The sequence below is a fragment of the Apteryx mantelli genome, chromosome 1, assembly GCF_036417845.1.
Source record: "Apteryx mantelli isolate bAptMan1 chromosome 1, bAptMan1.hap1, whole genome shotgun sequence".
NCBI classification, from domain to species: domain Eukaryota; kingdom Metazoa; phylum Chordata; class Aves; order Apterygiformes; family Apterygidae; genus Apteryx; species Apteryx mantelli.
This window is the reverse complement of record NC_089978.1, coordinates 171255847-171269476: the sequence shown is the minus strand read 5'-3', so window position 1 is coordinate 171269476 and position 13630 is coordinate 171255847. Positions and strand designations below refer to the sequence as shown.

Here is a 13630-nt window from a genome sequence, read left to right as displayed (position 1 = left end):
CCGCAGTTATGTTAACTTAGAGTGAGTGGACTTGCTCCAAAATTACACAAGGATAACTTAAAGTAGTGTCAGATCCGCTGGCTCTGCTCAAACAAGACCTCATCCTCTTATGGTGTTTGGCTTGTGTTGAGATCACTTGATCACATATCAGCTTGTAGGACAGGGTCTATGCTGAAGGCAAACATCAAAAATTGTTTTTATTCTTTTTTTCTTTCTTTCTTTCTTTCTTTCTTTAGGAATTGGAAGCATATGTTGATGATTCAGATATGGACAATGAATACAAAAGGGAAGACTTTTACTGCTTTTCCCAGGAAGAGAGAGAGAGACAAAAACAGGAGAGAGAGGAATCCAAGAGGGTGTTACAGGAATTGAAATCTGTACTGGGATTTAAAGCCTCAGAAGCAGAAAGACAGAAATGGAAACAGCTGCTATTCAGTGACCATGGTAAGCACTGCTTTGAAAAATTAATTCCTTTCTAAGAAAGGGTAGGTGTCTGTTTACCATCAACTTCTGACTATGTTGTTAGAATACTAATAGCACTCAGATATAGTAGTGCCTTTGATAGAGCTGTGTGGCCCTTGTTTACTGTTCCATCTGTTTGGAATTACTTTTTAACAATCATTATATTGACTATATATTGAAAAGAACTCTAAGAAATAGGAATTTGGCTCCAAACAAAATAGTGAGCTAAAATATTAAGTACACAAAATACTAAGCACAGCCAGAGAACTGTCAGGCAATAAACCATACTAACTAAGCTGACTTTCTCTCTTTGCTCTCCAGTAAATATGAATTTTAATGAGGGTGCATTAGTAAATTACTTTTCAGAGTTTGAAGTAACGATAAGAATTTATCCCAGACTAACAAAAATGTATAGATTAAAGTGAACAGCTAGACTTTGAAATATTAAAGGCCCATAAAAAACTAAGAGGCTTTTGTTTCCATGAAAGAGTGAGTATGCAGAATATATTTTCCCCAAAAAACTGTCAAGAAGAATTCTTCAGAACCAGCTCATACTCACTCTGATGAGGACTGCTGGGTAGCTCCATCCACTTGCAGTTAGAGGCAGGAATATGCAAATTTCTCTTGCCTCAACAGGATAGCTGGTCTCAGTTCCAGCAATAACACTGGATACAGCTTGATTGCTTTCGCTCCTTGAGCTGTTTGATTTATTATCTTTACAACTGGGAGTAGTTTATTTTTTCATTTTTCCCTTTTTTCCCTTCCCTTTCCCATTTCCACCCGTACCTGTTGCAGAAGGGTTAGGAAGAGCCCTCTAAAAAATTTTCTTGGCCTATGCTAAGAAAAACAACCCTCATCTGGGAGCATATCCAAGGATTCTGCCTCTGCCACAGTGTTTGCCAGGAAAGATGACCATGAATTGCATCCTTCACCAATTTAGTGGGAGCACACAGTAACAGACTATACATATTTATAAGATTGTTTCTTCTGACATCAAAACCACAAAATATCTGTGCTTCACAACCTTCTTCTTTATGTCCATTCAGCTACAACCATGGTAGAAGAAATCTCTTGGCAATTGATATTGACTTCTCTTCTAGTTGAGTTAAAAAAGCGAGACAACAGATTGCATCAGATTCTACTCAAGAGCAGGATTTTCGTGTTATCCTTCTGGTGTAAGATGGGACACCACACAACTCTTCACATAAATCTCTTCAAGTCTCTCTTTCCTCTGAGTTGAAGGGAGAAGGAAGGAATCCTACCTTCAATTCAAGTTTTGACATCTTAGATGTAGTGACTGTTCCAAGAAAGAGATGTTGTCAGGAGAGCTTGCATAGAATATTTCCTTATCTAAGTTGGAAGTTACCTGTCCAAATCAGTGTATCCTCAGGCCATTTCTGGCCATAGCTTTCTTGAATTAATGGACTAGCTTAACTGAACAGCTCTAACCCTGAAAAGAGTCAGCTGACTCCTCTAATCTTCAATAACATACTGCTAACCTGGAACCCTTCATGGCTGGCATTGGTTCCTTTCCTTTTCATATTCAGATACAACATTCCTTTAGGAGTAGAAATTCTCTGGTGGGGAGGGAGGAAAGTGTGATTTCATTCACCTGCTTAGGACTTAACATAGATTCCTTCCATCCTCTACAAAAGTGGAAAATATGAGTGGGGTTTGTGAAAGCAATCCATATTGTTTCCTTTTGGCTCAGGGACAGTGTGTGTCTAATCTGCTGTCCATATCAGTCTTTCAGACATATCTTCTACTGTTTTTGAGGAATTTCTTTGTTATTTCTTCAGGAAAAACCATAAATCAGTTAAATATGACATAATGGACCCTGACATATTGCTACAGCAGACTTTATTTATCTGTACATGACAGTCATTCCTTTAAGAAACCTTTTAGTGAGCTGTGCTTTCCACATTTGTGGCTGGCATTATTTTGAAGATTTAAAACCAAAAGGGTTCATCTTCTTGCCTGCATTGGTCCAAGCCAAAGGATGGTTGTGATATGGCATTTCTCCATCACCCTTTACAAATACAGATTTGTAATCCCTGGGGTCCAGACTGATTCTGAAATCTGCATATGAATTTATTTTCTTGTTTCTTGCTTCCCCAAGTAGAAAAATAATCTTTGCCTCGGGCTTACATAACCAGATAGACTATTAATTTAGCATTGCTGAGCTCTCTGAAACTCCCTTCAACCATGTGGAGAAGTTTCTCAGCCTTCTTCACATTTACCTTGGTGATTACCTCAGTGAGATGTGTCCAAACTCTTACAGCAGTGTCTTGCAAAGAATGCATAAGTTATTTCCAGATAATCTGTGCTTCGTTATGGTCCCAAAAATTCCACAACATTCTCCAATCCAGATCAGCCTGGAAACAGTTTCTTTTTTCTTCTATTCTAAATCAGCTTGGATCTTATATGATCTCCTCAGTCCTGCTTTTACAGGATGACTGTGTTCCAGAAATCATGTGTTCTCCTAGCAAGGCATTCTGCTTTGTTAGAGTTTTGGTTGGTTGACTGAGGAGTTGGAGAGGGTTTCTGCATAAGAGGTCAGCTCCAAAAAGCTGATATGTCTAAACAACGCAGCATGATGTCGCCTGGAGATGATATGTTGGATTCCAGAAAAAAACCCACCATCTTAGCAGAGTATCAAACTGAAGTAAATTTGCCCAGGCCCAGCAACATGGTAATACTGCTTGCAGTAGGTAGTTTATTGGACTGTAGGTGTGCTTATTTTTGGTCCTTTGGCATCCTGTTGAGCCAGAAAAATGGAAGTGCTTTTGAAGAGGTCTGGGAAGTTGTTAGTGGCCTGGTTTTCATTCATCAAACATTGTAAAGCCACTTTCTTCTGGTGCAAAATCCCTTCTAGTCTCTCTCTCTCTCAAAAAAAAAATTTTTTTTAATTTTGTCAGTAGTTGTATTGTTCCCAGCTATTTCCCCCTCTCCCTTCTTGTCTATACAACAGTTCTTCTACAGCCGTTTCCCAGTTCTTCAAGTACTGGGAGAGGTACGCTCTGAGAAATGGTGAATTCCACCTTGTTTATTAACTAATCATCTCAGCAAGTTGGCCAGTTACCAATTTGAAGTATCTCTCTATTTACCTTTCTAGAAATTTTGGCTTTGGAAGTATTCTTTGGAGGAAGCAGGCAACAAAGGTGGCTCCTAAATGATAAGATTAGCCTGCATATTCCTGCCTCTTCAAGCAAATGCACAGAAATAAGCAGCAGGAATTTTTTCAAGATGGGGAAAGAGCTGCTACATTAACAATTGAGATTAGTCTGGTGCAGTGCTCCTTCAGTGTATGATGTTTTAAAGCAAACAATACAATTCAAATTCTAAGCCACAGTTTTCAGTGTGCCAATGAAAGTAATTAGCAATGTGACAACCATAATGATGCGCCTGCCTTCAGCTAGCTAAAATAACTACTACTGAAATAGGATGCAATGGAAAAATCCTAATACCGTAAAGTTTGTTTCCAGTGAAAAGTTTGTGTATTTCCCAGAGTTATTTTCATCTCTGCTTACAGGGGTAAAGTCAGAATGGAATTAGAAAGGGAAATGCCACTTGGGAATCTGCTGTTGCCGCTCTCATTTATGTTCGTGCTGCTACTCTAATGGAGCTACTGCAGTTTAGGGAATCTGTTACTTGGAAATGGACCCTATATCGTTTTGTTAAAAAGAAAGACGTCTGTTCTTCAAGAAGTGATTGTACCGTGTTATACTAACCCTTAACACTGGGAGGAGAGACTTCCTGGCAAGCATCCCGTTGCTGGCAATGGGACTCGCTGCTGCTTCTAACTTCAAGAGAGGCTAAATTAAACCACACTTTATTTGCGAGGACACCTTACCAGACTGTATGAATACATGTTGTGTTTACATGTTGTGATGTATGAGTTCAGATATTGCATATAAGGACTTTCTCATGTACCAGCTGTCTTTATCGGATTAGGTAAACTGTTGTTTAAAAGGAAGGCAGTTCAAGTCTGTATTCAGTGTAGCAATTTTACTTGTTTTTACTTTAACATTGAACACATCATCTGTGTTTGATGCTATTTTGAACATTACGAATGTCATGTCCTCTTTTTACATCATAAATTTTAAGGAATAGTTCAGGCAAGTAGCTATCACCTTTCATCTTCAGCTTCCTGGTTAGAAAACACTGATTTATTTTAGGTTTTCTTTGTCTATGTTTTTTGTTATTGTTGTTTTGTTTTTTTAATCCATTTTGACCCTTACATCTTTTACAATACTCCATCTTTTAAGACACAAATAGATTAATTATATATAGCAGCTTACTTTTTGTTATCATTTCATTTTTTCCCCTTTTTAAGCTGCAGTGAAACCCTTGTCACCTGTAGAACCACTGAAGCTACTAAATAATTTGGAATCACCTATGAATTCAGTTACAGAAAATCAGGACTGTAGCGAAAGCTGTGATATATCTGAAGAAAGAGACTCTAATCTAAGAGTGAATGCTGCTGATAAAAGCAGGACAGAATATTTGTATGAAGATCCTGAGATGGAGAAAGACAGTACTACTGATGAAGGTATTTCTACAGAGGCTGAAAAAAGAGCGTATTATCAGTGTGAAGGGGAAGGAGAAGAACTCAAGCTGAGTGATGTGGATGGAGTAGAGGTTTCCCAGCCAACCTTTCAGGATGCATTGCATTCAAAAATCAAGCATAGGCTGGCTCAACTCCATATATCAACAGATTTTAACTTCACATCTGGTCTGGCTGCACAAGTTGCTGCCAGGTCTCTTACTTTTAGTACAATGCAAGAACAGACTTTTGGAGATGAGGAGGATGAGGAGGAAGAAGAGAAGATTCAAGAGAATGAAAACCTTATGGAAGAGTGTGAGAACGAAGATAGAGGTTTTGAAAATGAAGAAAAAGTACAGGTCTGACCTGAACTTTGTTAAGCCAACAGCAGGTGATTTTGATAGAAATAACTAAGGTGGGAAGATGAAAATACTGAATGGAAAAATGGAGACCTAAATGTAATACGTCTTGTTCCCTAAGTATGATACACTAAATAGGACTTCTAAGTATATTGAGAATTTGCAGGTAAGAGGAATTTAGGTTGCATCCAAAAAATAGTTGGCTGTTGCCTCTTGAAGACCTTAGTGGTGGATTTTGGAATTTACCTTAATGTTTTCTGCTTTATTTATTTGTATTATAATGTGTTTTTTTCTAAAAATAAGGAAAAATAATGTATTGAATTTCAACAGACTCTGTTTTTTGTTTTCTGACTCTGTTGTTGTGGTATCAATGTTAGTTACAACAAAAAAGCCAGGACACTTCTTTTGGAAGAACCTGAACTGTTCCCTGTGATCTTTCGCTACCACTTTTGTTTCACTTCTTGTGTCTGCAGTGTACTGGTTAAGCCACTGTAGGCATTTGTGATTCTGTAGCCAGTGTTGCTCCCAACTAAAATGTAGAATTTTAAATAAAAATATGAAGGAGCTAGTATTTCATGTGTCCTGGGATACGGGGCTGAAATAGTATAAAGTTAGTTGTGCTTCATGTTAAGGTTTGTTTAGAATTTTATGAAGGGTTAATAAATAATTTCAAGATGTTGTAATTCACGTTAGAGAAATATGAAGTATATGTTAGAGAGGGCTATAAACATGTCAGTAGAAAGTAGTATAGATGGCTAAAAGCTATCTGTTGATTGATAATAGATGAGAATTAGATAGCTATTTATTAAAACAGCTATTAATTATTTGTTAACCTTTTGTAAATTGAACCTTAATATGTTTGATTTATATTATTTGCACAGGATTAGTTTGTTTATTGTACATTTGTGTTTATGTCCTGAAGTAATTTTCTTAAAGCCAAATTAACTTGTCTTACAACATGCAGTATTTTGTTTAAATAATATACTTGCTTTTCCCTAATGTTCTTTCATTTTTTCTTAGATCACAGCTATAATCTGTGTGACTAAGAGTCCATGAGAGAACAAGAATCATTTATTTTCTGAGGTGTATCTTGTAACCTAGTTGACACCTAAGTCTGGATGTTTGGTATGAGGTTATGTGGGTTTTTGTCTTTCTCTGTAGCAGTGGTATAAAGAGCAGCAAACTCTGGTATGGCAGATGGTCACCTCACAGAGGAGCTGCTCAATGGTTTCGCTGCCTTTTGCCCTCTGATACCTAGTGAGGAAAAGGTTCCCTGTCTCTGATGGTGAGAGCGCTGCCCCTCCATATGGAATATTCTGCTTGGACCTGGATAAATTTCCAGTCAGAAATCGCTTCACCTGTTACTTAGGGCATTGCCTCTTTGAACCTGATGACCCTTTAGAATAAAGGGTGTGGAGATGCAAGTGGTTCAGAGCAGTACCTTTCCCAGGATGCTGTTGTGGGAAGCGGGGAAGCTGGTGAAGGTCAGCAGGTTGGGGTGGAACCCATGACCTCATGTCAGAAAACAAATGCTTTCTTTCAACTTCCCTCTCCTCTAGTAGTGATTTCATAGGAACACTGTGAGTATAAATATGTGGCTTTCTTCACAGATCCTAACTGGGTAAATAACTTACAGAAAAGGGAACATGTGACTCATTTATTATTTCGCAATGTAATGTCTGTCTTCTCCCTCACAGACAGCTTTTGGTAAGAGAATGTTTTGACATGCTTGAATATTGTATTTTGTGCCCTTAGTTATGTGTAGGTGGCCGGAATCTGAATGGATGATGACCTTGTTTAAAAAAAAAAAAAAAAAAAAAAGCTTTTCACTATGTATTCAGAAGCTAAGCCTCCTCTTAGTTGTAGAATCTGTTTTTTCTCTAGGCCTGAAAAGGTTAAGCTAAGAAAATGAAATACTATCTTATTTTCTCCGTGTCAAGCAATTGCTTTTTTGAAGTCTAGAACCACTGCTTTGGATAAACTATGTGTGTGAAGCGTTGTCAATGCTTCTGAAAATGAAGTCTTCCTCATCCTTGACTTGAGATCTTTGAGTTCACTAAGTGCCCAGATATTTTGTTCCTAGATAATTATTCTCACTGCCTAATAGTATATTCCATTAATAAATATTACATGGAATATTATTCCATGAACTCACCCACCAGTATCTTATGATCTGATGTTGTGTATCCCAAAATTTCATTCTTCTAAATCTTTCCTGTGGGATCCAAATCTTAGTTTACAATGTAGACTGCTATGATAAGGACTTGCAAAAAGATCAAGTTTAGGATATGAATTATCACTGTACTCACAGTTTTTGATAAAGTCAATAATAGCATCAGTACTTAGCACTGCTACTAAGATAGATTTCAGATCTTTCATTCTTATCCCTCAGCTAGGTCAATGCAACTTTTTGTGGCCATGTTATAAACCAGCTCACTGAGTCCACTCAGGTTAAACAAATCACCCCCCTCTTTTTTTTTCATCTTATTTCAATTATGCGGTTTACAGCACATACCCCAAAACAGCACATACTGTGATATGAGTATGGGATGAGGCTCAGGATCTCTAACATTTATGTTAGTGGCAAAGACAGTGTACTGTGAAACTGTAGCCTTGACATTAGACATGGGTAAGATCAAAGTATGAATTTTTGGAGCAAGTTCTGATCCTACTTTGAACAAATAGATTTTCTACAAGCAATTTAACTGATTTACGTGCAGATAAAATGTTCTTACTTAACTCAGTCTTAAATGTAACGTATATGTGCACCTGGGATCATTTGCTCTTTATTTAATATCCTCCCTTCAGAAGAATATGGCTAACAGTCTACAACACACAAAGCACGGATTCCTTTGATTTGAGAACCAGCTTCCAGCTACACGTACATAGTCTGTTATAACCCCGATTTTCTCATGATGATGTCGTCTGAAAGGACTGTGTGTACATGCTGCAGATTCCTTCAAGAACCTGACAGATTTCTTGGCAATCTTTGTTTATTTATGCATTTAAAATAATATATATATATAAACACACTAGAGTTTGTTTTAGAGCTAAAGAGTTTCATTAATATATTGAGCATGTCAAGGTCTGAGTGCTGTCTTGTATTCTTTGGCTTATTACAGTAGAGAGGGAATTTTGTAAAAACAGAGCATTTACTTCTTAGGACTTTGTAACTTTTTGAAATGTGTTAATCAGGAAATCCACAGTAAATGAGTTATGCCAAAGGATATCAGCAGCCAAAATTCTTTGCAAAGAGCAGAGCTAACAATAAATGTATTTTCCATCATTCACTTTTAGTTAGCAGCTCTGTGAAGCTGTAAAAAAAGAAGTAGTTATATACGGTTAAATAATTGCTTCTCCTCCTGACCTACCTGCAAGGCACTCCAAAGACGATATTTGCTTTCTAGATTGGATTGCAATACAATTGGATGCACTACATCTTTTATGTTGGTTGATTTTACAGCTATAGAGATAGGTAGAGGCTCAAATGGAAACAAAGATCTATAATAAGAACATTAATTGCTCCTTTTTTTTAATGTATGCCATACTGACAGAAATGAAACGCTGGTGTAATGGGAGCAGACTGTGAGAATTACAGACAATTCAAAATCTTTCAAATGGGCTGGAATGTGCTTGTGTCGACTATAAGCAAAATCATCAAATGTGAAGGCATCTGCTGTTGGCTACAGTAATAAGACAATTTCACTCCTGACAAAGGGTTACTAGTCATCACTGGATCCTGCAGTTAATATCTAAATATAAGGGGAAGTCCTGGCAGAGTAGCCAGTTATACCGAGTTTCTAGACTTTGCCCTCAGCACATCTGTTTGACCAGATTGTGTGTTTACATTGGAAATTTGATGTGCATTTGAATAGCAGAATTTGTGACGGCTTGTTAATTTCTTTGCTAGTAAAAAATGATCTAAATGGTGACCTATAGAGAGTGGTTGGCCTGCACTGAACTTTACAATCTTTTAGTCTACCCTTTTTTACAGAAACAAAGGTCAAGTATACTAAACTGCCCTGTTTAAAATATTTAGCGAAGGGCTGCTACTGCTCCATAAGTAGCTCGTTCCCATGCTAACTACTCTAGAATTAAAAGTTTTTCTTAGTGTGTCATCTAAATGAGAGCAGAGTGTGTTAGAATGGTAGAATGGTTGCACGCGGTCAGAGTAAAGGGTCGGGCTGCTCTGCAATCTTGTCTCCGATAGTGACTAATAGCAGCTGCCGAGGGAATAGCATGAGGAAAGGAAGATCATGTAATGCTGTTTCCCGCAGCTGCTTCCCTTGTCCCCAGCAATTTGTGGCTCAGGGACTTCCTGAGCCAGTGATGGTGGCTGCCAGTTTAATAGGCCTCGATGGAATTTTCTTCCATAAACTTGTGCAATCTCAAGTTTGATGACTTACGATTGTCCCACTGCCAGTATGCTCTCATCTTTATTACAGTCTTTTACATCTTGTAAGACTTGTCAATAACTTTTTTTAAAATTTTATTTTCTAAACTGAACAAGACCACTTCTATCAGTTCTTCCACAAAGGCCATATTTTCCACCATTTCAGGTGCTTTCCTTAGAAATCTGTCCAGTTTTTGAAGTATAATGCCCAAATTGTGATGCAGGACTCCAGATGCAACCTCGCCAGTACTGAGTATGGGGTAATAATCACTTCCCATAAAACACTGAGCCATTAAACTGTTTTTGAGTTCATCTAGGAACAAAATCTTTTCAGATTTTTTTACCCCCAGCTACTAAGATGACAAATGAAAATATTTGGTCTGATGGAGGAGAAATATTTATTCACTGTCAGTAGAATTTGGTTGGACAATGTTTTTCTTTGCTAACAAAACAAGAACTTGTTAAATCAAAATGATCTTCCAACAGCTGCCACCTGGTCTAACATAAACTAAAGATGCCAAAAAACACTTGTTTAAATTTCAGCTTGACTTTTCAGAGCTGTTCTGATCTCTGATGAATAAGCATGTTTCACAAAATGTATTATTGCACAAGAATCATGGAGTGGATATATGGATATCAGAGATCAAACTGAAGGCTTAGCAAAATTTTAAAATGCTTGGAGGCGTGCTTTATTCATATTCCTGACCTTTAATAGTCTCATCTATATTTTTTTATTTTATCACCTTGAATTTTAAATTTAAAAAAAATTCCTCTTTGATTTAATTGGCTTGGAAATTTGTGCAGTAATCAGATAAGTGGTAATAGTACTGTGATGATAAGTGATAATAAGACAAGGTTCATAGGTAGGGGTAATATCTACCTACCTATGAACTTTGCTTTGTAAACTGATGCAGCAATACAGTTTGAGCTACAGATACTCAATGTAACTCTTTTAGATATTCTCTCTGACCTTTCACATTGCCATCTCTAAGCTATAGACAGGTTTGTCACAATAAAATTTGACCCAATGGGTTGAATGCTCTGTTAGCCCATTTTACACTTTCTGAATTTGATATAGGATTCTGAAGAAGTGACTATAATTTAGTAGATGAGGGAAAAAGGGGTTGTTTCTCTATTACAAAGGGGCTTCTTTTATAAGGGTTGAATGGGACCAAATCTCAAATACTTTCACTCCTATGAAAATATAAAACATGTCAGATGAAGAGGGCACACAGGCAAGCCCATAAAAAAACAACAGTAGTTCATATCAGATACCTATATACAGCTGATTAGATAGCTTTAGGATACTTTTAAAAAAACTCATATTTCAAGTTAAGAGATAAGATGTTTTTTATAAATACACTTATTGCTGATGTAAGAAATAACAGTTATAAGAGCTACTTAGAATAACTGTAAAGACTGATTTAGTGTTACTATTTTCACACTGTTTGCGATTCATAACCATGCCCCAGGTGATACTGTACAAGAGAAGGATGCAAGGTTTCCTCCCCCGAACAGTTTACTATCTAAGCAGTGGCAGCAAGGCAGTTAGTGTATTAAGAATGTTGCTTAGCATCCTGTGCCATGGACTACTGTCTTACTTTGCCCTCTCCTCCTTAGACTGTACATGTTCTGGGACAAAGACTGTCTTTGCTGTGGACCTGAGCCTCACTGAGCAGGTCCTGACTGGAGTTTCTGTGACACAAATGTTAAACATTTATAAGGAGTGACAAGAGCCCAGGGGAGGACAAACCAAGGGACTAACGTGGTGGTGATGGTTGAATTGATCATGTCATTTTTAGTTTTTTTCCTTGTATTTATTGGGTAGAGAGAAAGAAGTTTTTAAGGATTGGTTTGGACAAGATAGTGTTAATGTAACAGACTGGGTCAGGGAGGGAGCTCCATTTTTGAGGACTTTGTGAAAGATGCAGAGAAGAGAGCTCATACCTAAAGGCACAGCCTGAACTATCTGTGAGGAGAGGGCTAAACGCTCATAGTCATGCCAGTGCTGTCAGAAATGCGTTATAGTTTATTTCATCCTTTATAAACATGATCAGCGTATTCTGACCTTTATGACTTCTCAGCTTTTATTCTTGAGGCCTCACAGACAGTCTTCTTTAGGGGATGTAGTCCAGGCATCCCCTAGACCGGGCTGCCTGGGTTCTGGCAGTCACTGCTGTGCACTCTCAGTCCCTCCTTTAGGCTGGCTTTTGCAGCCACTCAGTGATTTAGTGCCCTGCTCTGGCTGAAAATGCATCACTTCTTCAGCTTTCAGCTGAGCTGGCTCCATCAACTTACTCACCATGTCATTGAAAGAGCACTAATACCAGCTCAGGGGAGCAGGAGGGAATACGTGCCTAGCAGTGAGGAGGAATGCTATAGCTCAAATATAAGTCAGTTTGAATTATATCATTAATGTTTACATGCTGTGAAGTACCTCATTAGCATTTGTGCTGAAGCAGGATAAACTCAACTCCATATGTCGCTTCCCTCACCTCCATCTTTTCTGTTGGTTAATGATGATGCCACCTATTATTTTCCTAACTCATTTTGACTCCTCCCTCTTTTTTGTTCTTCAGGCCTAAGCTGTCTAAGGCCTGTTGTGTCTTGCTCTGTAGGGTCTCTAGGAAGTGATTATTATACTGCCAGTAAAACCAAAATAATCAGGCAGGTTTTTTTCTCTTCTCTGAACACCGTTTTCACCTTTCTGGTCTCTGTGACACCCACAGTTCTTTGCCTTTACCACTGCTCTCAGGGGGTTCAGATTTTAAAATACTTTTTTTTTTCTTACGTGTTTGTAACACAACTTGATTCTTCTGTACCTTTCAGCACTTGAATGACTAGGTTTAGAAATGTATATTGAATTTCTCAGTTGACTTGATTTAGCAAGCTAACTGCAAGCTATCCTGTAGAGAATTGAAACAGAAGATGGACACTATAATGGGGAGCCTTGCAGTCAGAACAGAAATAATAAGGTATTGCAGCTCAAATTTATACCACCTTTTTCTTTGTGTTGGCTTTTATAAGTAATTCTGGTTTACTGAAAAACATAGGTTGTATTTTAGAAATAATCACAATTGTACCACGAAGTCCCAAAATGAGTATGTTGTTTGTTGGCCCGACCCGTGCACAAATCTTAATATTTAAAGACTGCTTCCTGACCTTCTCCAGCTGCATGGAAGAGAACAGACAATAACTTCAAGCTCCCAAATAGAAAGTGACCAATGCTTTCCTTTATTTCTTGCTATTAAAAAGAGGTCCGTTCCTAAATAAACAAAAAGAGAAAAACCAATGCTTAAAATCACGCTTCAATAGTCATTACTAACAGAGAAAATAGAAGCACTATAAATGAGCTGCTGTTTATAATGTTTGATGTGTGTGTTTCTTAAATAAAATAAAAGGCTTTTTATGTCTAGTTACACAATTTTATATTTACTCCGGGATGAATGCCAGAAGTCCATCAATTGTCCTCAAGATCTTTCATCTGAAGCCACAGATGGTTAAATTTAAACGAGTCCAGGCTGTCAGTTTCTGTGCTGCTCAGTATGCCGTTGTACTCAGTTTTTCATGTCCTGATGTAAATGTTCACAGTCAGTCAGTGTGCACCTGTGAGCTCCAGGTTTGGAAAGGTTGTCGAGATCTGGCCCTCATAGATTAGTGCTGAGTGAAACCTATACAGGAGCAGGAAGCCTCAGAAGCACTCTGTGGGTTATTGACTCCGTCTTCTTCTACTGCAGGGATCCATGTCATATGCAATCCTACTCGTAACCGTATTCCCTCTACGCTGCCTTCTTTGTAAGCTATACAAGCCAAACTTTTTTTTAAAGTTTTCTCTCCTAGTTTACTATCTTATAATGTACCAGGTAATGT

General features: G+C 37.8%; 2 protein-coding genes across 18 annotated transcripts in view; one reads left to right on the top strand and one right to left on the bottom strand.

Moving 5' to 3' along the window:
• The window catches only part of VEZT (vezatin, adherens junctions transmembrane protein), a 70884-nt gene extending 62544 nt beyond the window's left edge, over nucleotides 1-8340 (top strand). For 4 of the 8 annotated variants that reach the window (XM_067312287.1, XM_067312272.1, XM_067312266.1 and 1 more), the window contains 2 exons: nucleotides 237-444; nucleotides 4799-6328. In XM_067312287.1, coding sequence (XP_067168388.1) covers nucleotides 237-444; nucleotides 4799-5373 — 783 coding nt within the window. In that variant the 3' untranslated portion in view covers nucleotides 5374-6328. The other 4 variants (XM_067312319.1, XM_067312300.1, XM_067312309.1 and 1 more) reach the window with 3 other exon arrangements.
• Nucleotides 6382-13630, bottom strand: part of LOC106488586 (uncharacterized protein C3orf20) — a 43130-nt gene continuing 35881 nt past the window's right edge. For 8 of the 10 annotated variants that reach the window (XM_067312335.1, XM_013947453.2, XM_013947454.2 and 5 more), the window contains one exon: nucleotides 9873-13025. In XM_067312335.1, the coding sequence (XP_067168436.1) occupies nucleotides 12995-13025 (31 nt within the window). In that variant the 3' untranslated portion in view covers nucleotides 9873-12994. Of the gene's footprint in view, nucleotides 7160-8647; nucleotides 8682-9872; nucleotides 13026-13630 lie in introns of those variants that run through there. The other 2 variants (XR_010886532.1, XR_010886531.1) reach the window with 2 other exon arrangements.